This window comes from Eptatretus burgeri, chromosome 13 (assembly GCF_056783735.1).
Source record: "Eptatretus burgeri isolate ZD-2024b chromosome 13, Ebu_testis_v1, whole genome shotgun sequence".
NCBI classification, from domain to species: domain Eukaryota; kingdom Metazoa; phylum Chordata; class Myxini; order Myxiniformes; family Myxinidae; genus Eptatretus; species Eptatretus burgeri.
In genome coordinates, this window is record NC_140973.1 from 20,566,616 (window position 1) to 20,590,804 (window position 24,189).

The following is a 24,189-nucleotide window of genomic DNA, read 5'->3' on the forward strand; positions in this document are numbered from 1 at the left end:
TAAGGAAGCGAGTACCTGATATTTATCTCTTGTAGGGTGGTTTAGGAAACGAGTACTTGATATTTATCTCTTGTAGGGTGGTTTAGGAAACGAGTACTTGATATTTATCTCTTGTAGGGTGGGTGAGGAGGGAGGACCTGATATTGATATAATTTCAGGGGGGTGAGGAAGAGAGTACTTGATATTTATATCTTGTTTGGTCGGTTAGGAAGTGATTATCTTATATTGGTCTCTCTTTTGTTTTTTTGGTGGGTTCGGAAGGGAGTACCTGATATTGATAACATGTCAGGTGTGTTAGGAAGTGAGTATGTGATATTGATAACATGTCAGGTGTGTTAGGAAGTGAGTATGTGATATTGATAACATGTCAGGTGTGTTAGGAAGCGAGTACCTGATATTGATACCATGTCCGGTGGGTTGGGAAGCGAGTACCTGATATTTATCTCGTGTCCGGTGGGTTAGGAAGCGAGTACCTGATATTGGTAACATGTTAGGTGGGTTAGGAAGTGAGTACGTGATGGTTATCTCTTGTCAGGTGGGTTAGGAAGTGAGTACCTGATATTTATCTCGTGTCCGGTGGGTTAGGAAGCGAGTACCTGATATTGGTAACATGTTAGGTGGGTTAGGAAGTGAGTACGTGATGGTTATCTCTTGTCAGGTGGGTTAGGAAGTGAGTACCTGATATTGATAACATGTCAGGTGTGTTAGGAAGCGAACACCTGATATTGATACCATGTCCGGTGGGTTGGGAAGCGAGTACCTGATATTTATCTCGTGTCCGGTGGGTTAGGAAGCGAGTACCTGATATTGGTAACATGTTAGGTGGGTTAGGAAGTGAGTACGTGATGGTTATCTCTTGTCAGGTGGGTTAGGAAGTGAGTACCTGATATTTATCTCGTGTCCGGTGGGTTGGGAAGCGAGTACCTGATATTGGTAACATGTTAGGTGTGTTTGGAAGTGAGTTCGTGATATTTATCTCTTGTTGGGAGTGTTAGGAAGTGAGTACGTGATGGTTATCTCTTGTTTGGTGGGTTCGGAAGTGAGTATGTGATATTGATAACATGTCAGGTGTGTTAGGAAGCGAGTACCTGATATTGATAACATGTCTGGTGGGTTAGGAAGCGAGTACCTGATATTTATCTCATGTCCGGTGGGTTAGGAAGCGAGTACCTGATATTGGTAACATGTTAGGTGGGTTAGGAAGTGAGTGCGTGATGGTTATCTCTTGTCTGGTGGGTTAGGAAGTGAGTACGTGATGATTATCTCTTGTCAGGTGGGTTAGGAAGCGAGTACCTGATATTGGTAACATGTTAGGTGTGTTTGGAAGTGAGTTTGTGATATTTATCTCTTGTAGGGTGGGTGAGGAGGGGAGGACCTGATATTGATATAATTTCAGGGGGGTGAGGAGGAGAGTACTTGATATTTATATCTTGTTTGGTCGGTTAGGAAGTGATTCTCTTATATTGGTCTCTTTTGTTTTTTTGGTGGGTTCGGAAGGGAGTACCTGATATTGATAACATGTCAGGTGTGTTAGGAAGCGAGTACCTGATATTTATCTCGTGTCTGGTGGGTTAGGAAGTGAGTACCTGATATTGGTAACATGTTAGGTGGGTTAGGAAGTGAGTACGTGATGGTTATCTCTTGACAGGTGGGTTAGGAAGCGAGTACCTAATATTTATCTCGTGTCCGGTGGGTTGGGAAGCGAGTACCTGATATTGGTAACATGTTAGGTGTGTTTGGAAGTGAGTTCGTGATATTTATCTCTTGTTGGGAGTGTTTGGAAGTGAGTACGTGATGGTTATCTCTTGTTTGGTGGGTTCGGAAGCGAGTATGTGATATTGATAACATGTCAGGTGTGTTCGGAAGCGAGTACCTGATATTGATAACATGTCTGGTGGGTTAGGAAGCGAGTACCTGATATTTATCTCGTGTCCGGTGGGTTAGGAAGCGAGTACCTGATATTTATCTCGTGTCCTGTGGGTTCGGAAGCGAGTACCTGATATTGGTAACATGTTAGGTGGGTTAGGAAGTGAGTACGTGATGGTTATCTCTTGTCTGGTGGGTTAGGAAGTGAGTACGTGATGGTTATCTCTTGTCAGGTGGGTTAGGAAGCGAGTACCTGATATTGGTAACATGTTAGGTGTGTTTGGAAGTCAGTTCGTGATATTTGTCTCTTGTTGGAAGTGTTAGGAAGTGAATACGTGATGGTTATCTCTTGTCTGGTGGGTTAGGAAGCGAGTACTTGATATTGGTAACATGTTAGGTGGGTTAGGAAGTGAGTACGTGATGGTTATCTCTTGTCTGGTGGGTTAGGAAGTGAGTACGTGATGGTTATCTCTTGTCAGGTGGGTTAGGAAGCAAGTACCTGATATTGGTAACATGTTAGGTGTGTTTGGAAGTCAGTTCGTGATATTTGTCTCTTGTTGGAAGTGTTAGGAAGTGAGTACGTGATGGTTATCTCTTGTCTGGTGGGTTAGGAAGCGAGTATATTGACCATTTATTGATGTAACCTGCTTCAAATTCACGTGATTGTTGCAAACAGACTTTTAAAAATGCAGCTCCATTCTCTTTCGTCTGCCCTGTAGAGATCTTTGTCGCTTCCGCAGATATTTTGGTTGTCAAGTCGCACCTGTCGACCTCTCCCCACCACCGCTTCCACCACCACCACCACCACCACCACCACCACCACCGCCACCACCGCCACCACCATCTTCATTCATTCTGTTTCTCTTTTCCAGAGTGTTTAGTTTGAGCGTTTTTTTTTGTCCGAGGCCATTCGATCCCACACTTTGTCTTTTCTGAGCTGCTGTCTCTCCCCATCGCTCCCTGCAGCTGTGGGCTGTCACACCTCACCCGTTTCGCGATGCCAGTCTTGGATCTAATCCTTGTACGGCGACCACTTGGGCAGACTGTCCCACCCCTTCCACACTCCACGCCCTCTGCATGCACCCCCCTCCTCCACCCTCTTACATCCATCCCGCGTTTTCCACCGAAGTGTACACCAGCAACACACATTTTCCATTCGTTCTGTTATGCACCTCCCTCCCTTCCCTATTGGTACTGCTGAATATTCATGTGATTTCCACCCCCCCCCTCCCGCACCCCCATTGCAGCTGTAGCTCCACCACCCCCGTTTTAAAGCTCCGGCCCACCGCATGCGAGTGGCTCACTCAGTCATCGCCTTTGGTGGCAAGCGTCACGATGGACGGTCTCCCACACACCTGACCACAGGCGACCATCTCCGTCCCATGTATCCACTCCGCCAGCCTTCGTCCTGCAAGCACCCTGGTCCTCCCCAGCTCCGTGCCGCATGCTTCCGACACTGCAGCTGTAAGTTTGACTTTGTTAAGCACACACTCCTGAGTCCGTCCGAAAGTGCAACTCGTACAGAGATCGGTGTCTGTGCTGCCGTGCAGGAACGATCCTGCTGGTGGTGGAGCAACCACCTGGTGTGGCATACCTATAGGGCATCTTATGAGGAATGAGGGAGTGGGGTAAGAGGGTTGGGATATTTTCTCAGTTTCTTTTTCTTCGCTTGTGCACCGTCTGCGGACAGTTGTAATTAAGAGTGCTACGTGTGCACGAATTAGCACACTCTAATTACCATGCTCTAATTTACCTGATGATGTTCTACAATTAGAAATTGCCGAATGTTGTGTTGTTGTTTTTTGTGGGGGGGGGGAGGGGGAGGCAAGCAGTGTAGATTATTAATTTATTTTCATGTTACACTTTCACCTGCTCTGAGTGCTTTTGTATTCCTATCTTTATTTTGCAGCATCTAACGCTCGTAGAAGGATAGAAGGGGCTTTTGCACCTGTGACATGAAGACGATGACATTCGGAGACATCAATGCTCTTTCACGTGGATAACACTGATACCGGATGGCGATGGGGCAAATGGACGCAGTAGTGTGTGGGATGCAAATGTGGCGTTGCAGTATTCGGATGAAAAATGCTTGGAGGGTTTAAGACTAAACAGGCGAGTTGATGGGAAACTGTTTAATCAAAGGATTTCTGGGGTTGGGATGTAAGATGTTCACGCTCTTCTTCTGTACCATCAGCCGTTTTGCGAAAGGTCCATCTGTTCGGCATACCACTTCGACCGGTCCGACATATACTCTATAGGTATGCAGAAAGGCTTCCGCCCCTTCGACATTTTGACCCGTTTTCAGAGATCTCAGGTGGCAGGTTGTCGAATGTCATTGAAGTCCCTATGGGTGATGAATCATTTTGTGGTAGCGATGCACGTGATGCTGGATGATGCCTTGTCAGATGGCCTTGCTGTATAGTGCTTGATGCCCTTTGATGAGGGCGCTCAGAATCTTCCCACTGTGACACCTCAATAAGGCACTTCCATCTCCACGACCAGGACTCGATGCACCGACTGTCATTACCTTTGGGCCGAGAAGAATGAGAGTAAAATAAAAAAATAAAAAAACTCAGCCCTCCTACTCTCTCTCTCTCTCCCCTTGTTCACTCTTCCTGAGACGCCGGCTTGGCGTTTTGTGGTGCCTTGGGGACCGGCTCCTGTCAGCCCAGGCCGGAGTGCAATTTGCACACCGATTTCTTGCACTCGCCGTTACGCCTCCTCCGTCTGGCCCCGCGGCTCCCATGTGCCGGTCTCGAGCACATGAAACGAGAATTGGGCATCGGAACTACACGACACGAGCATGGTGATCTCCCGCACGCGCTCCTTAAAGTTGGTAAGATGACGTTGGCGATGCTTCCTCTGTTCCTTCCAACTTTTTTGCAGAACACATCTTTGATAAGTTGTGATTGCCCTTAGCCGCGAGTACAGCAATTCCCATCACCCTTACAGACACCTTCCTGGTTGAGGTCACAGTTTATAGGCAACAAACCACACTTCTCAATGTTCGAATTTCTCTCCTCGGACTTATTGCATAAATGAAAACATTATGAAAGATAATGAAAGAAGCCGCTTGTATTTACTCCTTTAGAGGTAATGATGTCGCTCGTCCTGCTTTTATCAACGACTTGATGTCCTTTAGGTCCGATTTAGTCAAATCTAGCATCACTTCCAAACTTTTTTTTTCTTCTGTTCACGTCGTCTAATTTGAATGCTCTCCAGAGTGCAACATCACCTGTGCAGGTAAGTTTGAAAACGATTTGCGTCGATCGTCAGTAGGTGGATCAGGGAGAGCAAGGTACTCGTGAGGCATATTGTGCCTTCGCCGCCATCCTCATCGAGGACAACGCGTGCCTAAGGCAGGGAGACTCGAGGGAGCGTGATTGCATTCCCGCTGCATACAGCTGATTGCTGGGGCTGATCAGGCAAGCAATGTCAGCAACTGCGTGATTAAGGTCAGAAGGTGGGGGCGGAGACCAGATTTGCTGCTGTCTTCTCTGATGTCTCAGTGCTGAGCCTACATCTGTACTAATCTCCGTGTGTGTGTGTGTGTGTGTGTGTGTGTGTGTGTGTGTGTGTGTGTGTGTGTGTGTGTGTGTGTGTGTGTGTGTGTGTGTGTGTGTGTGTGTGTGTGTGTGTGTGTGTGTGTGTGTGTGTGTGTGTGTGTGTGTGTGTCCAGTGTAAAATACACAGATTGCAGGATATAGCACATATTTCTGCTTTGATTATTCAAGTTTCTGGAAGTTTCGAATTAATAGACCAAAATCCTAATGATGCAGTGGTGTTCAGGTGATGTTATAGTCAGTTTGCTGATTTCTGTGCATGCCAGCAATACATATATATATATATATATATATATATATATATATATATATATATATATATATATATATATATATATACATACATAAAATGTACACACAAACATTTGAAAGAGGGAAGATTCAAATGTCAATTCTATTACCACTTCATCAGTCTCCAATTCCGGTGTCCTTTCAGATGCAAAGTTACTGGAAGGCACCGAAATATGGAAGGAAATGAGCAACGAGGTGTTTCCAGCAGTTACATTTGTTGAGTTCAATGGTTCTGTTTTTTTTTTTTCTCCCCACCCCTCCTGCACCCCCCAATATTTGTACCTTCCTCATCTTCCTTTTCCTCTGTGCACAGCCTCTCCCGTACCCAGGTCCTCTAATCGGCTCGTGGCTGCCGGGCATGCCAGAAAGATTTTTGTGAGCCTTGTCAGGGGCAGCACCCATTGAGCCATGATTTGATTCTTTTGGACTTGGAAGCCTTGGCCAGTGATGTACATTTTTAAGCCGTTTTCATCTGGAGGGGAATTTTTATTTCTCCTTTTCTAGCGTATATAATGGCTACCCTTGAGCAGTGAAGATATCTTGCAGATAGCAAACGGAGCCCAGTGCGGCCGAATGAGGACCCATCTCAGTATAAGTGTAAGCCATGTTTTCATCATGAGCCAAATTATTTCAAAAAGACCCAACAGGGGCTTGTGTTGCTGTTTCTTGGTGAAGAGTGGCAGTTTTTTTTTTTAATCTTTCCGATGACACCACCTCGTGCCGGATGTTTCCAGACGCCTTGCACCGTCATGGTTATACCACGAGCCAGACACGCCGCCGCTATTTTGGGCGACCGTGTGCTTTGAAATAAGCTCGGCGCACAGCAGCTTTGGAGCAGATCGAAAAGTGGGCGCTGTCAGCTGACCAATACGCACGTGCCCGTTAGACAACCACCGGGCCAGAAAGGCCAGATAAGGACGGTGGTTCATTGTCCTCCACATTCCGAGCTCACCGGCCCAACCACGACAATTCGGTACCCTGATACCGGTAATTGAATGAACTGCTTCCCATAAAACAGAACGTGAGAGAAAAGGATCCGATGGCGTGTAATTCTATTTTATTTTGTCTTATTCTCTACAGACTCCTCTCTCTCCCTCTCTGTCCCTCTATCTCTCCCTTTCTCTCTCTGTGTCTGTCTGTCTCTCTCTCTCTCTCTCTCTCTCTCTCTCTCTCTCTCTCTCTCTCTCTCTCTCTCTCTCTCTCTCTCTCTCTCTCTCTCTCTCTCTCTCTCTCTCTCTCTCTCTCTCTCTCTCTCTCTCTCTCTCTCTCTCTCTGTGTTTTTCTTTTTCTTTCCAGGCACAATATGTCCAACGCATTCACCGCATATCTCGTGTTGCACTAATTAATTGATGAAATCGATGCATTGAATCATTACGTCGGTCCCACGTGTGTGCCACATGCGTTAGGCTGGTGTTTCTGCTTCTGAGATGAGCAATCTGGACTGGAATCGTGCATTTGTGGAGGGAACTGCACATGGTGAAAGTCCGTATACACAATGGAGGCATCTCGACAAGGCCGGGGCTTTTGTCCGTACAACTACAGGATGAATGAAAGATGGAGACAAAGGCAGACATAAAGGTGCTTGACCGCCACGTGTCCAGATGCTCATCGTTCCGGGCCAACTGCCCTGCTGCCGCCTCCACCGTTCGACGAAGAGCGCCCCGGGGTGTCTGAACGCGCAACCACCATGCGGCGCAGCCGCCTTTCAAAGTCACGACACGCAAAGATGGCTACGAGTCTTTCTCGAGAAAGGAAAAGTTTTGAAGACCTTTGACCTGATTAATTAATTTTTTTTCTGACATTGTAGTTGTTTTATTTATTTATCTAATTACTTTGACAGAACGCATTTAATCCACAAAACCAAATCGAGGATTCCAACGTTCGGTGACAATCAGGAGGGTGCTTTTGGGGAGTAAACGCTCTGAGCAATCCCTGCAGTTCCATTTAAAACGACAACACAGCCTCGGCTTGGAGCTTCATAACCGAGAAGCGACTTGTATAAATAGGTTTGTTCTGTCATTGTTCCTTCATCTCTCTGCAATGTTCCACACACAAGCTCCAGTGGGATTTGTGGAGTGGTGCATCTCCTGTTACCCATAAAGGACCGATGAATACCAACCATACTTGGTGAGCTTGTGGTTGGGCATTTTAACCAGATTACGAGCTCAGCGAGTGTACTTGGTGTTCTTGGGCCGTTTGTGTGATTTAAATTTGAATGCCTTATTAACTTGTCTGGAGTACAAAAGTAAAATTTTCACTGTTGGCATCCAGGGATGCCAGTTTGTACCAACGTTTGTTTAGTGTATAATTCACGGTATACTCAGTTTGGAACCCATCGTCGTGTTGTGATGTCCGTGGCTGTTTGGCAATCATACAGGTCATGGTACAGGTGATGTATGTACGATGTATATGTACCCGGACGGGTTTCGTATCGGCGTTTTGCGCTGTAGGATAGCTCTGTTTCTTACTCCGTCTCCTCTCAGCTCTCTGGGTCTTCGTTTGATCTCTGGCAGAGACTATTTCAACTCAAACTACCATTCCGATATAGGTGCAAGCAGGAGGAGGGGGGCTGCATCATGGAGCACATCGTCCTTCGGAATGGACTTTGAAATGGCTGTTCTGTCGGTGTGGTTCAGTGAGCGCAAAGAGTCCCACGGTGTCTTTCGTTAGATTCAGCCTTTGAGCCTGGTATATAATGGCCACATAGACCCTGCCAGTAGATTTAATGGGATCCAAAATTCAAATGTGAGTTGCATAACTGAGTTGGTCAATGTATCAATTTAAAACAAAATAAATAAATGATTACATTCATGGGTGAGAGTAGCTGAAGTAACTCCCTATATCATTTCGGATACTGCGTAAGGATGACGGTTCAAATGATCCCTTCCGACGTATCCTTTCAAAATAGCCTGAAAAAGTCTGTTTGGCATTAAAAGTGAACTGTTTTGAATCCTGAAAACACCATAGCTGAGCTGTGATGCTGTTGGTGGCCATAGAAATCAGGTGCTCCTTACCTGATGGGAGGGACTGCATTTGAAGGAAACAAAGCTGCACCTGCTAATAAGAAGTTATTCATTCTCATGGAGGGTTAATAAGCTGCGAACAGCGGGACAGTCAGCATTGCCTAATGAATGGAATACGAGGTATCCAAAGTCTTTGTTTAGTCCTTGCATGCCTGCCGGCCACACCTCGAATGAGGTAATATGGGACCTCCGTTTGCAACAAGCACTTTGGCAAATGATGGAAGGTCTTAGCATCAGAATCTGCTGTCCATGAGAAGTTTCTTCACTGTGTAGGTTGTCATGGTGTTGGAACAGTTGTGGAGAAGTACATGCATTAAGAGGACAAACTTGAATTTTCAATTCAGTGGACAAATTTAACATCTCCATTGCGTTCATGACTTGTCCTTTCGGAGCGTCGGCGCTGCTGAAAGTCACCAGGTAGAGAATGCACTGGGTGGCTTGCCTTTGCTCTTCCCAGCGATACTCTGGGCAGGACTTTGGGATGTTGTTAAGACATTGACACACAATGGCCTACCATTTTCAAGAAGGTTGCTTGGACATCGTTGATGTCCACCAGCTGATACTAGCAGATGGGACACCCACCTAGTCTCTTGTCCATCCAACGGACGGCCTACTCACCGATGCAACTCCCTCTTGTGAAGCACTAAGATGATATAATTTATATAGTCTGGTCGGAATTCAAATCCAGATGAGACAACTCTTAGCCCAGCCTTATGTAACATTTATTGACCTTTTCATTTGATGCGAAACGTTGTTCACATATCATTTACCAACACTGCTAACTATAGTTTGCATACTGTGAATAACCCTGAGATGCACTAATGGTGTCCACCTGTGAGTTCACAAACACAGTGGTATCCAGTTTGGTTGGATTACTAACCTGGGTCTGGTCCAGTTTGGTTGGATTACTAATCTGGGTCTGGTCAAGTCTGGTTGTAATACTGACCTGTGACTGTTCCAGTCTTGTTCGATTGCTGACCTGAGTCTGGTCCAACCTGATTGTATTGCTGACCTGCATCTGGTGCAGCCTGATTGGATTTATGACCTGGGTCTGGTCCAGTCTGGTTGGATTGCTAACCTGGGTCTGGTGCAGCCTGATTGGATTTATGACCTGGGTCTGGTCCAGTCTGGTTGGATTGCTAACCTGGGTCTGGTCCAGCCTGGTTGGATTGCTGACCTATGACTGTTCCTGTCTGGTTGGATTGCTAACCTGGGTCTGGTCCAGCCTGGTTGAATTGTTAACCTGGGTCTGGTGCAGCCTCATTGGATTTATGACCTGGGTCTGGTCCAGTCTGGTTGGATTGCTAACCTGGGTCTGGTGCAGCCTGATTGGATTTATGACCTGGGTATGGTCCAGCCTGGTTGGATTGCTAACCTGGGTCTGGTCCAGCCTGGTTGGATTGCTAACCTGGGTCTGGTCCAGCCTGGTTGGATTGCTGACCTCTGACTGTTCCTGTCTGGTTGGATTGCTAACCTGGGTCTGGTCCAGCCTGGTTGAATTGTTAACCTGGGTCTGGTGCAGCCTGATTGGATTTATGACCTGGGTCTGGTCCAGCCTGGTTGAATTGTTAACCTGGGTCTGGTGCAGCCTCATTGGATTTATGACCTGGGTCTGGTCCAGTCTGGTTGGATTGCTAACCTGGGTCTGGTGCAGCCTGATTGGATTTATGACCTGGGTATGGTCCAGCCTGGTTGGATTGCTAACCTGGGTCTGGTCCAGCCTGGTTGGATTGCTAACCTGGGTCTGGTCCAGCCTGGTTGGATTGCTGACCTCTGACTGTTCCTGTCTGGTTGGATTGCTAACCTGGGTCTGGTCCAGCCTGGTTGAATTGTTAACCTGGGTCTGGTGCAGCCTGATTGGATTTATGACCTGGGTCTGGTCCAGTCTGGTTGGATTGCTAACCTGGGTCTGGTCCAGTCTGGTTGGATTGCTAACCTGGGTCTGGTGCAGCCTGATTGGATTTATGACCTGGGTATGGTCCAGCCTGGTTGGATTGCTAACCTGGGTCTGGTCCAGCCTGGTTGGATTGCTGACCTGGGTCTGGTCCAGCCTGGTTGGATTGCTGACCTGGGTCTGGTCCAGCCTAGTTTTATTACAAATCTGAAGCAGTCCAATCCAGTTACTCGAGGCTCTGTGATCATCTACGTGGCATTCCAGGTCCTTTTGGAAATAGTCAAATGTAAGTTGAGGTTCAATTTAAAAGTTTTATTCTGGAGCTAAGCCTTATCTCGAGCTCAGTCTCGCATTTCCAGCATTTACATTCTTTGTCGGCATAATTTCACATGATAAAGATTGCTTCTGTAAGTGGATGTTTCAGTCTCGCCTTTTGGAAAGTATATTATACGAACAGAGTGGATTTTTCTTCCACCTTGTCCCAGGACTTCATGATTATTTTCACTATCAAAAAGTCATGTCACCTCAGTTTCTTTAAAAGGGACACGTTACCAATAGAAAAGCGTCCGGCGAATGGACAGTTATCAGTTTCGCAAGTTACTTTGAGGCTGCAGTGAGATTGACGAGGCAGTCTCCACGGATCCCCGGATACACGGCGATGTTCTTCCACTCGACCATTCCCGCAGCCCATGTTTTAAATAAACACTTTAGGGGTTTCACCGCAACGTTTAATCTCCGAAGAGATAGTGGGATTGCTGCCATAGTGGCCCATATACCTTGTTAATGCCACAGACATGTCGAACATTCCTCGTGCCGTGAAAGCTCACCTTTAGCTGGGAAAGCATAACACTTGAGTTCCGACATGAACCTCGCAGACAAAAAGAAGGAAAAAAAAAAATAGGCTTTTGTATGATGGCCCCTGTTTCGTTAAACTCACTCTTGTGAAAGATTTTTGTCTCAAGCACAACTTCAGCTTTACTTATGTGTTCATAAACCGTTTAGATTTGCTTAAGGTGCCCAAAAGGTATTGCGCTTTCTGGAGCCAAGTGCTTGAATTACGTGCTTGTGATGTGCAATCTGTGCGGAGCTGCGGATTCTTCTGCAAAGACTTGAATTCATTTTAGATTGAATTAATCTGGTGTTGCTGGAGTGCAAACATGATGGGCTGACTGGCCTACTCCTGCGTGAGACTTTTTGAGCGCACAAGTCCAAAATGATGGATGGAATCGACAGGGCGTTGATTGAGGTATGCTCACTGCCGTGGGACGCATAAGCAAGCTGGCATTTCAAGCATTAACCCTCTTTTGCCCTCTTTTCCTTTGAGGAAGGGTTAATTCCCCAAACATCAGCTTCTCCTTGCTTTCTCCACAGCGGTTAGCATACCTCGATCAACGTTCTGTCGATTCCATCCATTGTTCTACCTGTCCGACGCAGGTCGACACTGGCCTTCACGATTAGCATCAGTTTTCCATTCTACTTTGAAGACCAAAATGACACTAATTGTGACATGCCAGTCTGTCTCCCTCCACAACCTCCCCAGTTTGGCATTGCCAACTTGCTGAAAGTTTCCCCCATGGCCTTGTTGTGGGTGGCTGACAAAATAATGACACTTCTTTTTTCCTTGCAGGTTGGTAAGTGGTGATTGTTCGCACCATATTGCCAACATCACGATAATCTTGTGGAACACTGTTCAGTTTGCCCCCATTTCAATGAAAACCCTGATGTTTTGCACAACATCTGATTTTCACGTGGGTCTCGTACGAGATTGTAAACGAGGTTGTAAATTTTCAGATTGGTCTTTTACAGCCTGGTGTTGGCTTAGTGGTTAGGTTGGCTGGCTTGGGATCTTAGGATCCTGAGTTCGAGCCCCATTAGCCACTGAATTAACACCAGATGGGGTTGAATCAGCCTGTCATCCTTCTGAGGTTGCTGAAATGAGTACCAGTGTACTGGTATTGGGGCACAGCATCATTGGTATAGTCGCGCCCCAACAAAATGATAGCTACCTGGCAGCCAAGCTGCCATTACACAAGAATAAGATGGGTCTTTTAAAACGAGGTTGTAAATTGATACTGATCAGTTGTGGGATTTTGTAAAATCCTGACAACATTCAAAACCTGCCGTTGCACAATGGTGGAAACCATTACCGTTTGGTGCACTCTGTCAATCCAAGGTCTGTTTGGTCCCATGCTCATCTTTTAAAGGAAGTCCATGTAAGCAAAATGGTGGCTGCACTGAATGTAATGGTGACAACCATGAAAAGTATCATAAAATAAATTGTTCATGCTTCAGTCACATTTGGCTCGGCGGCCATCAGGTCTAAAAAAATCTACGGCCACTAGCAATTATAGGGCGACCGCAGTATTTCCACGGCCACACAATGTAGCAGTCACATATGTTTTTATTTTTCGGGTAGCCGCACGGGGTATTTAGAAATTGTGGAGACCGAAAACGTGGGGGTGCCGTACGGTCTTTGATTTGATGTCGCACGGTGACCTTAGGGCATCCCTGCGGCGGTCATAGAATTTTTAAGGCAGACGCAAGGTGCCCGCAAAGCGACCGCAGGGGGGCCCTAAGGCGAATGTGCGGCCGCCGTAATTTTTTGGGGGTTGGCAAAATTCATTTTTCATTGATAAGAGCTTACGGCAGCCGCACGAATAACGCAAGCCCACCGCACGCCCTACGTACGGGCGACGTGGAACACATCTACGTCATGGCTACGGCTTGTCGAATTGCTACGGCCAACCTAGAAATGAAAAAAGTTATAACTCCGCGCTTTAATTCCACGGAGACCCCTACGGCCTGTAAAATATAGCCGTAGGGCCACCCTGAGGCCACCTCAGAAACTCTGCGGCCGCTGCACATTTCTGTCAATTCGGGGGGGGGGGTACGGCCGCCGTATCCTCGCCGTAGAGCAAATGTGACTCATGCTTCACAATACAGGGAAATACTGTAGAAGCAACTTGGATGCAGAAGGAGGCAATTTGGACCATCATGTCTGTACTATATCAACAACACAATCGTTCAATCTACCAGTTTATTTACTCACTTTCTCAGGAGTAATAATGGGGGAGGAAGAGTGGGGAGGAGAAGAAAGCACAAAAAAAATTGGGGGGGGGGGTGGAAAAAGGGTTTTATGCTAAGGAATGAGCCAACCAGCAACAGCACATTTACTTTTTGAACAGAACCTCTCACAGACATCACAATCACTACCCATCCATAACTCAACTACCTACCTGTCCGGAAAATATCCATGTACCCCTCTATCTCCAATGACTTGGAGACATATCTATTTGCATTTTAAACTTAGCTACTGTTTCTGCTGCCACTACCTTTCCGGGGAGACCATTCCATGCATTATTAAACTACCCTCTGAGTGAAAGACCCCTCCCTTGCTACCGTCTTAACTCTTCTCTTCTTTACTCTCAGGCTATAGCTCCTGGTCCTGTCACTGTTCATTTTGCTGTAAAACTCTTCCATACTTATTCCCTCTATACCTTTCAATATCTGAAACATCTCTATCATATCACCTTGAAATCGCATCCCTTCTTCTTTAGCTGCCCATCATAGCTTAGTCTAGCTCGGCCTGGAATCAATGTAGCAACTCTATACACTGGACCCTCTCAATGGCCGTTACTCATTTGATGAATACATGGTTGCTTTATACACAGTACAAGTTTTCAAATGTAAATGCTTCATTATTTGGAGGATCACCATGCTCGGGCATGTTTTTTTGGGTGAAATCAACTCGCTGCTGCACAACATCGATTGAAGCAGTTGCGCCATCAATGAATGGAGCTCATCACTGATGATGTCACAAAAAGGGACACCATTTTTAAGATGAAGATTTTTCTTTTTCCAGCAATTGGCACAGACTCATCACTTAAGGTTCACCATGAAAACGAATTCCAGTAAATGTTCTGGAATTACTGAATTACACCGGCAGATAATCCATTACAACTGCACTTAATGTTAAACACGCAAGTCAAGTCGGGGCAGCTTATGCTCTCCGTCAATTTGTCGAGGTGATGTATCAATGACGTCACAATCATATCGATTATCTGCGTAGTATTCACACTGCTTTTTAAAAATACACCCGTCAATCGCCATACAAATCAAGCTTCCAACGTCAGTTGAAATGACAACGATTTGCCAGTTATACCTGTCAGGTGTGCAACGGTGTCCAAACTATTTCAGTTCTCTCCTTCAGGTTTGCTCTTGGGTTTGGGTGGGATTGGTGCGTGATGGTTCCTTGTCCCCAAAAACCTCGAACACGTGTATTATGAGTTTTAATTAGATCATGTAATTCAGGTCGAACAATCTTCATGGAAGAAAACAGGTTGGATCAAAGAATAGCTGTAAAGGTACGGAATGAAAGAGGACGTTACAGCGAAATAATTAAGGAACTGTGTGTGTAGAAGAGTCTGTCTGAAGATTTCATGAAACACATCTGAAAGTCTGTCCAGAAAAGTTTGATTACCTTTTAGAAAAGGAGAAACCCCCACATCGAGAAGAGCGATACACATCTGAGCGGTTCGATTCCATCCTCAGTACGCCGAGAAAGCAGCTCTTGGGTTTTTGGCAGATAGATGCTCTGCTCCCATTGGCTCTTCACTCAAAACTGATGGGCATGACCGACGAAATATCAAACTATCTTAGTTACAATTGGAAGTAAAACAACTGAGTTTTCTTTTATCTACAGACTATCTTCCGTACCTCTCAGTTATAACTATCTTTCTCTGTTTGTCAGTTATGAATGATAGTCTGGACGGGGCTTTAAAGTTGAAAGCACCACCTTGCATATAAAAAATAACTGCATAGTTTACCGTTAGCAATTTGCTTGCAATTGTCACTTACATACTGTGTAGTTACCAGTCAAAGGGAATTAATTATAAATGTTAAAAAAAAAAAAAACATTTTTACCTCCACCACCGAAGGTGAACGGAGGTTATGTTTAACCCCTGTCTATTTATCTGTCTGTCTGTGAGTAGGATGTCTCAAAAAGTTATGGACTGACTCGGACGAGACTCGGTGGACATGTTGGGTGTGTGACGATGACAAAATGATTCGATTTTGGTGAAGATCCAGGATCCTGAGTAGGGTCCTAGAATTTTGAAATGATTCTTCAACATTGAGAAATAAAGCTAAAAACTATACATAGCACAGTATCTCGATAAGTTATGATCAGATTCTGACAAAACTGGGTGGACAGGTTGATTTTAGTGAAGATCCGGATCTGGATCCGGATATGAGAATTCTTTAATTTTCTCTTTAGTGATTCTTCACCATTGAAAGATGGGGCCAAAAACGATATATAATAATAATAATACCATTCCTTCCATACTGTAAAGGCTTATTGGGCTGCTGAGTTTCATTGACAAGGAGTACAGTCCTGGACTGGTTGACACTGATGCAGGTTACTACCCCAGTCCACTGGTACTCGTTTCACCAACCTCAGAAGGATGACAGGCTGGGTCAACCCCACCTAATGTTAGTTCAGTGGTTTACAGGGGCTTGAACTCACGATGCTTAGAGCTTACTAATAGCTTAAACCAGCCACCTTAACCTTAAAGCCAACACCAGGCCTAAAAACGATATCTAGTATGCTATTTCAAAAACCTGTGGACAAGTTATGGTGGGGCAACTTAGCTAAATATAGCATAACAATTGTGCATTTTGTGAGGAAAGCACCAAATTTGGCACACTAGTAGCCTATCATATTATGAACAGAATTGGATATTGGGCCATCTCAAATTCAGCCGCTGATGGCTTTGGCAGCCATTTTCTACTGCCATCAAAAATTTTGAGATGGCCCAATATCCAAATCTGTTCATAATACGATAGGCTACTAGTGTGCCAAATTTGGTGCTTTCCTCACAAAATGCACAATTGTTATGCCAAGTTGCCCCACTATTATGACAAAACTTGGTGAAGGAATTGGGTAGGTGACAAGAACAAGCCGATTAGATGTTGGTTCAGGTCTGGATGCAGATCTGGCCTATCAGTGGGATACAAAACATAAACTGTTCAACCTGGCGGAGATGTGCTCTCCACCTAACTGTTTTAGTTTTCAACGTAATGGAAGGCAAATGAATTCTCAACAAACGATGAAAGATACTGATGTGTGCTTGGAGTAACAAGAACAAAAATCTTTCTGAAATGTTTTGTTGTGATTTCACCAAACTGCCAATTGTTCGCGTTTGTGAGATGAATCGGCAAATGAGAAACTGTGAAGGTGTATCTTCTGTTTTATATTATCAGCAATTATCTACACAGGTTCCCCATGTACAGAATGGCTCTTTCAAATGTAATAAGCAAGCAATTACCCACCCACTTGCATTAAAACACTTGTATAGTCCACCTTATCACAAACGAGCGAGGCCCGTCGGCTTCCAAGAATGCTACGCTACATACGATTCAATGATCGGATACATTTTTCCAGATTTGGCTATCTGCTGGTATCTTGAGAAAGAAATACATTTTGGAACAAGGACTTGAAGGTTCTTGGGCCGGTTGAAAGCATATGTACCTGCATGGTAAATCACAAAGGTGGATATACTTCCAGGTGACCGGATCACATTTGGTGACATGGTTAGTCCATCCCTTGGTACCGGTTCAGCCATATATATATATATATATATATATATATATATATATATATATATATATATATATATATATATATATATATATATATATATATATATATATATATATATATATATACATATATACAGCCTGGTTGGGAAAGAGAAAACTGCCTAAGCTCATTTCCTACCTTAAACTTGACACACTTTTGCATTCTATCGCTTCCCTTTCGGATACATTTCCCTTTATAATATTCCTTTAAATGTACACAATTCATGAGGTCCGGCATGCCAGGTGCCAATCTATTTATACAAACGCATTCAAACCCCTTTGTGACCAATGGACATTCCCAAGTCTTTATCATTACAAACCTTCGCGTCCCACTTAACCTTAGGTTGAGTTTTCCACTTCCAAACGTTTGTAACTGAAGATGCTCACGGTGCAACTTTCGGGTTTAGAAAGGTTTCCACTTACGACCTGAACTCTCTCCTGATGTTCACCACCCCCCCCCTTTTAATGGCCCCAATGATGGCAACATTGTTGTAGGGTCGATTGCAGAAAGATTTTGACTGTCTTTCAAGAACCGATTGGCCAGGCCTGAGGTTTGACCGAAACTGATTTGGGCAGGGGTCTGTGAAGGGTGCGTGTGACAACTCACCTCCTCTCTGCAAAAGACACCGTGAGATAGTTAACCAACGACCAGTGCAAGCAGACTGGTTCCTCCAGCTTGATGTCCAATGGACGGTGCACATGTTGATGCCCAGCCCCTGCGTGCGAAACCCCAGGGTGAGGGTAAATATCTGGGTCGACATTCAAACCCAGGCTGAATAGCTCAGAGACAATCCTGGCAGACCATATTCATGACATAAACCGTTTCCTATCATTATCCTGAGTTGCGCAGGCCATGACAAGCGTCCCCCAGAACTTCGCTGAACCTTTTAGCTCCTTCAACACCCCTAAAAACTCGTTATCAATCTCTGAACTCCAGCAAATTCTTCCAAGCGTTCCCCTGATTAAGAAAATCGATCTCTTTCTGAATACAATTGAACTGCTCTCCGAACGCACGAGAAAAAACAGATTCCTTGTTCTGCCCGTTCCTTCCACATGATATCAGGAAATGTTTTTCTTGTACATTGCGATGCATGGGCATCATGATGCGATGTGTGGATCCTTGCGGTTAATCGCTCTCCTTTCCCATCCTCGTTTTGTTTAGACCCGGTCGAGATTGGCGTAGCCGAGCGACGGCACTTGCTGAAAGATGTCGCTGAAACGATGTCACAAAAAACTTTAACTGGGCTCTAATATTCGACCTTTCCCACAGAGCTTTTCAACGTCCCCATGTGCTGTTTTACATTGGGAAGGACACAAGCCCACCCTATTATATGACAATGGTATGTCTTTTGCTTCATTTGTAAAGCACTTTACCAGCATGATCTCGCAAGTGTCGGCGAGAAGCGGGAGCTCAGATTTCACGCCAAATTATGGGAGCAAGCGCTCGAGCAAGAAGCCCTTTTGCCCGATGGAAGGTGTGCAGGGCAGAGATAAATAAAGAAATAAATAAACACATAACCGGTGACCGCGCTTCTTGCAAACTCACAGCGGATCCATTGGTCGGACATTCCGCCACCGTTTTGTAAAGGCAGGCTTGGCACTTTGTGATTCCAAGTTAATTAATCGAATCAGCCGAATGGCTGGGTGATTGAGCAAAAATAAATAGATAAGTCAAATAAAAAGGCAGCAATCGATGGAGCTGCGCTTTGCAGCGGCAAACATTCCACGGATTGCTATTTTAAGAGGGCAGTGAGAAGGCTCCATAGCATCTCACGTGGAAATGTTCTGAATCTCTGCGATAATTTATTTGTTTTGTTTCTCCGAGTGCTCTCTTTCTCCTTTTTTTATTATTTTTCTTTACGGAATGTCTCCGAGTTCAGGATGAGTCTCCTCCACATGGACGAATCCAAGCGGTTGCCCACACGCTATTGCCTTGGGCTGTTGCCATCAGGCTGGGATGGTGTATCGAAGGGAGCACATCGAACAAACCGGCCATGTTCCTGGGATGGAAAGGCTCTAACGGATCGAATAGCAATCTTGCGGCCTGATCCGGCGTGTGCGCACCTTTTAAACTAATTGCCCTCGAGACAAACGAAATAGAAATGAAATGAGGGTGAGCGTGGTAAGAGAACCTGCTGGCATCAAAAATAATTAACATCATCATCAATGGTATCATTACGATCATCATCATCGTCATTGTCAACAGCTGCTAATACCTTGCAGCAGTGAATTCCTGCTGTCCGGCCCGTCCTGATCTCGAATTGTCCCAACCTGCATTGAGTTGTTTTAACTGTTTAAAAGTACCATGATAACTGCAGTGACACGGTTGGAACCAAATGTGTCCTTCATAAAGATCACTTGACTGGTTCTCCTTCTTGCGTGGCCCTTGGTTGAAGCCGCTGCTTGTTTCACACGCCCTTTCTCCGACCTTGAGGCGATGCATGACCGGTGTTTCACGATACCATGTAATTCACTTTCCATCTTTCACTTCCACCCTCCTTTATGAGCCATTCCGCGCTGAATTACTTCAAATGATCCTTCAAATGAGTGCCTTTTAGCACGCAGGGGATGTGGACCAAGGTCCTTCATAACTACCTGGCGAAGACCTTCTCACCGTCGACGTCTTCGAGACACCATGTTTGAAAATCGGCATAAAGATTAATTTGTTTCAACCAGACATCGCAAACTTAAAACCCGACCACCTCCGTCAACTTATCTCGAGTTACACAAAGAGACGCAAGGAAGAGGCCATTTGGCCGATCATGCCTGCGCTGCGCCGACCCCAGTATCATCACCCATCCACACACAGGCTACCGGAAAGTCCTGCCAATATCTCCATACCCCTCTATCTCCAATGCATCCAGGTACCATTAATATTCAATTCCAATTTCAACTTATCCACCTCCGTCACTGCCACTACCTTTCTGGGGAAACCTTCCATACATTCACCTCTCTCCAACTGAAAGACCCCTGCTTTAACACTGCCCTAACTCTCATCGTCTTTACCCTCAAGTTGTGGCCCTTGGTCTTAACGCTGTTCACTGCGCTCAAATCTCCACTTCACCTATCCTGAACACACCCTTCATTATCTTCATTTTAAACATCTCTTTTTACATTCTGCCTCCTGATTTTACTAAACCTAGAGTCTCTTCTCCTTCATGAACTTGTTTTAGAGCCAAAACACCCTCCCCCTCAACACCACCCTGTCTCTTCCCATACAGGTCCGTTTCCCCCATGGGGACTCTGTAACACGATCGCACATGCCCTGTTTGTGGAGCACAACTGTGGCATCAACAAGCACGTTTGTCGCCAAACAATCAAAACTAGGTGGACACTTAGAAGGTACGAGTTTCAGTTAGGGGAGGGCGAGGGCATGGAGACAGCAGTGCCCCGATTTGCACCACATCGTCGAGACTTCCATGGTAGTAGATACGACACCGCACAGTTTACAATGCGCGGGTTAGTCGAGAATGCAGTTGAAAGCTCCGTGCTATTCGGACAAACCAATATTACCAATATTTCATGGCCCCTGGGAGTCTGATCGAAAGTGCTGTGTAGGAAAAGAAAAGTCCCCGATCGACAGCGGGCCATTTGTTCGCACGAATTGTATTGATAAAAGGTGTACACGATCCAATTGCACAAGTGTCGCCCTCGGAGTGCGTTGTACGCCTAGTTCCTGTTGCAACTGGAATGGAAATGAGGCGTTTTGTGGTTAGAGTCAACAACATTGCTTTTGGAACGTGCAGTTTTACATTTCACTGTTGCTACAGTACATGTACGGACGGATTTTGTGATCTGTAACACAGGTCGCCATGTTTACTAATCACAATCTCGCCAGGGTCACGAGTATGGCAATGCCATCTGCAAGGTCGTTCGCCGTAAGTTGATTTTTTTCCAACCAGGACTTCTGACATTTGCTTGGAATGGATGTACGTGTTAAGAGAGAGAGAGAGACAGAGACAGAGACAGAGACAGAGACAGAGACAGAGACAGAGACAGAGACAGAGACAGAGACAGACGTGTCGGAGGACCGAGCGGTCAGCTTTTGCGCTGTCAGTCCTGGGATTCAAATCCATGTGGATTAAAACCCCATTAATGCTTTCAACGCAACCCTTTTCAAGGATCCAGAGCTGCCATCTTTTTTTTTGAAGGAACTTTAAAATGAAACTAGGAACTATTTTATTGTACTGATACCGTTGTAAATTGCGCAAAATTGCGTTCACACGGTCATTCAGCATCCCGCGTAGACTGAATCCCAATGGCAATGATGACGTGCAGATGCACATGACATCATTGGTGCCTTCATTTTTTAATATAAAAAAAGTGGGGAAAAAATGAAGATACGGAATAAATATTTGAATTATGACATCACTGTGCTCCTTTAAGCTGGTTGTACTACGATTTCAATTCACCTGTACAAGGTGTACGCTGAGATAAGTCAACAACTGTGCTGCAACGACACACCTGGATTTATATTCAGGTCGATTAAGGTCATTTTTAGTGCTCCAAACCCCCCCCCCCCCGTTTCATCTTCCATCCAACACCATGGGCCAAGATATTCCAAATGGGTTTGTGTTGTGTGGCACTGATTCTGATTCTGATTCTGACGTGTCGTCCTCTGTTACTGAGCGTTGGTGCTACAAAGCTGTCTTGGCCTGGGTTATACTGGATGGTTTGCCATTGCCTTCCCAGCAGCTTAGGGCAGGAATTTGTAATTTGTTCAAGGTACCGGTGATAGCTCACCGGCTCTTTATGAGGGACGATGCAGGATCTTTAATGTACACCAACTAATGCCATAAGATGGGGTGCCCAGTTTAATGTCCATCAAAGGGATGACACACACTGATGAACCACCCTGCTTGTACTTCTTCTGCTTCTTCTTCTTGGCAGCTTGGCTGCCAGGTAACTATCATTTTGTTGGGGCGCGACTGCTGCTGATGCTGTGCCCCTATACGAGTACACTGGTACTCATTTCAATAACCTCGGAAGGATGACTGACTGAGTCAACCCCATCTGGTGTTAATTCGGAGGAAAAAGGGGGCTCAAACTCAGGACCCGAAGATCCCAAAGCCAGCCACCCTAACCGCTAAGGCAACACCAGGCTGCCCTGCCTATAAAACACTGGGATGACAGCTTTTAGCTGCATCGGGATTCTAACCCACGCGAGACAGCTTGGAGGGTGGTGTGTGTACCTCTCGGGATTAGGCCTTCCTACCAGCCATTGTGGTTCCTCAAATAGAGTCCAATAGTTTAGTTGTTTGCTGGGAGTTGAGTTCCTTTCCAAAGTTTGTGTAAATCACCCTTTCAGTTGGTTTGGTGGTCTCAGCACTTGATATAAATTTGTCTCATAACGATCACTCTGTGTGTGTGTGTGTGTGTGTGTGTGTGTGTGTGTGTGTGTGTGTGTGTGTGTGTGTGTGTGTGTGTGTGTGTGTGTGTGTGTGTGTGTGTGTGTGTGTGTGTGTGTGTGTGTGTGTATGTATGTATGTATGTATGTGACAGAGGTAAATGTAATTATCTGATTTAAAATACCTGTATTATTGTGGTTGAGAGAACTTGGAAACATAGTAGAACCTGTCGAGCATTTTCGGCTCACAATCATGTGATAAGTGTGCAGTGACGCTCACAATAAAGAAATCCCTTCATGGTGCACACGACTGTCGTATTTGGCGAATAAATACAATTCCTGTCCGTTTTGTCCAATCACGTCAGACAGGTAGGCGCAACCATTACGGTCTAGCTATATTGTGACATCCATTTCCTGGTTGCATTGTTCAAGCAACCAATGGTCATGGGATATGAGTGCTGATAAAATAACATTTGTGAAATCCTGTACTCTTGAGATTCTGAGCCAATTGGCTTGTTCAGGGTTCTATCAGACCTTCTGGCTCATCGTGCAGACAATCTTAGCTTCAGATACCATATTTGCTTGTCCAATGTCCTTATAATTCACGCACAAACTGTATCCATTTGTCTTCCAATGTATTTCTCTTAAATGTGATTTCTGTACAAGATCCTCCAGAAGCCTTGCATCACAGTGAAAGGAAAGGAATGAAAGGGATGATTGGGTATCGAGTAGTCTTCATAGGGTTTTCACAGGTGCAAAGAAACAGGTCGTACGGAGAACTAGCATGACAGAGTGGGTTCAGAATGGAATGAAATACCTAGCGGCAGTTCTTTATAGGTTCCAGGTGAAACAGGTGAAACAGATTTGGGTGTAGTGCGTACATTGATACCACCAAACTGCCTGTAATTCGACTGGAGTTAGGGTTTTGTTTTCCATCTTTGGGAACCCCCTCTGTAGCACAGACACCAATCTCTGCCCCCCCTTTTCCTCCCCACCTTTTTTAGTGGCAGCTTGCCTGGGTAAACATTTATCTAGTGGAGCCGGGAGGGCAGGGAAGCTTGTGACGTGAGGCCCACTCCATATAGCGCTGTGATTGACACAAGCCCCTGAGCTGGCTTTGTGGCCCATCTTCAGCAAAGGGATCCATGCGCGGCCCCTCGTGTTGCCCGTTTGACCCACGTCCCTTCGCGTGTATTCCTTTCTGGGAAAGATATTGCTTTGTATTGATTTGATGCTGTGATGTATGCATGCTTTATTCAGTAAAGCAATAATTATTATCACAGGTGGTTCAACATTGTCCCTTTCCAGCTGCGACAGCTACATTGGACCAACATTGGGCTTGGGTTAGCATCGTCACGGTTAGTCACATTGGCCATATACTTTGGTTCAACAGAGGCTTTTTTTACGGAAATTGGCCTTGTGAGGTACTGATGACCTTTGGCCAACGTCTGTTGTTAGTCTGCCAATGAGGGACTACGGACCGACGTTTGACCAATGATCAAATCAAATCAACATGGGCCTAACGGGTGTTATTCTGTCGGACCAACGTCGTTGGTCCAACGTACC

The 24,189-nt window shown here is 45.4% G+C and overlaps 1 protein-coding gene across 7 annotated transcripts in view; it reads left to right on the forward strand.

Annotated features, from left to right (window-relative positions):
• The window catches only part of LOC147014014 (estrogen-related receptor gamma-like), a 203,059-nt gene that overhangs the window by 83,334 nt on the left and 95,536 nt on the right, over positions 1 to 24,189 (forward strand). For 2 of the 7 annotated variants that reach the window (XM_085851574.1, XM_085851575.1), the window contains 2 exons: positions 3,114 to 3,330; positions 3,417 to 3,494. The exons of 1 other annotated variant lie outside the window; for it this stretch is intronic. In XM_085851574.1, the coding sequence (XP_085707700.1) occupies positions 3,311 to 3,330; positions 3,417 to 3,494 (98 nt within the window). In that variant the 5' untranslated portion in view covers positions 3,114 to 3,310. 4 more of the 7 variants (XM_085851577.1, XM_085851578.1, XM_085851576.1 and 1 more) reach the window with 4 other exon arrangements.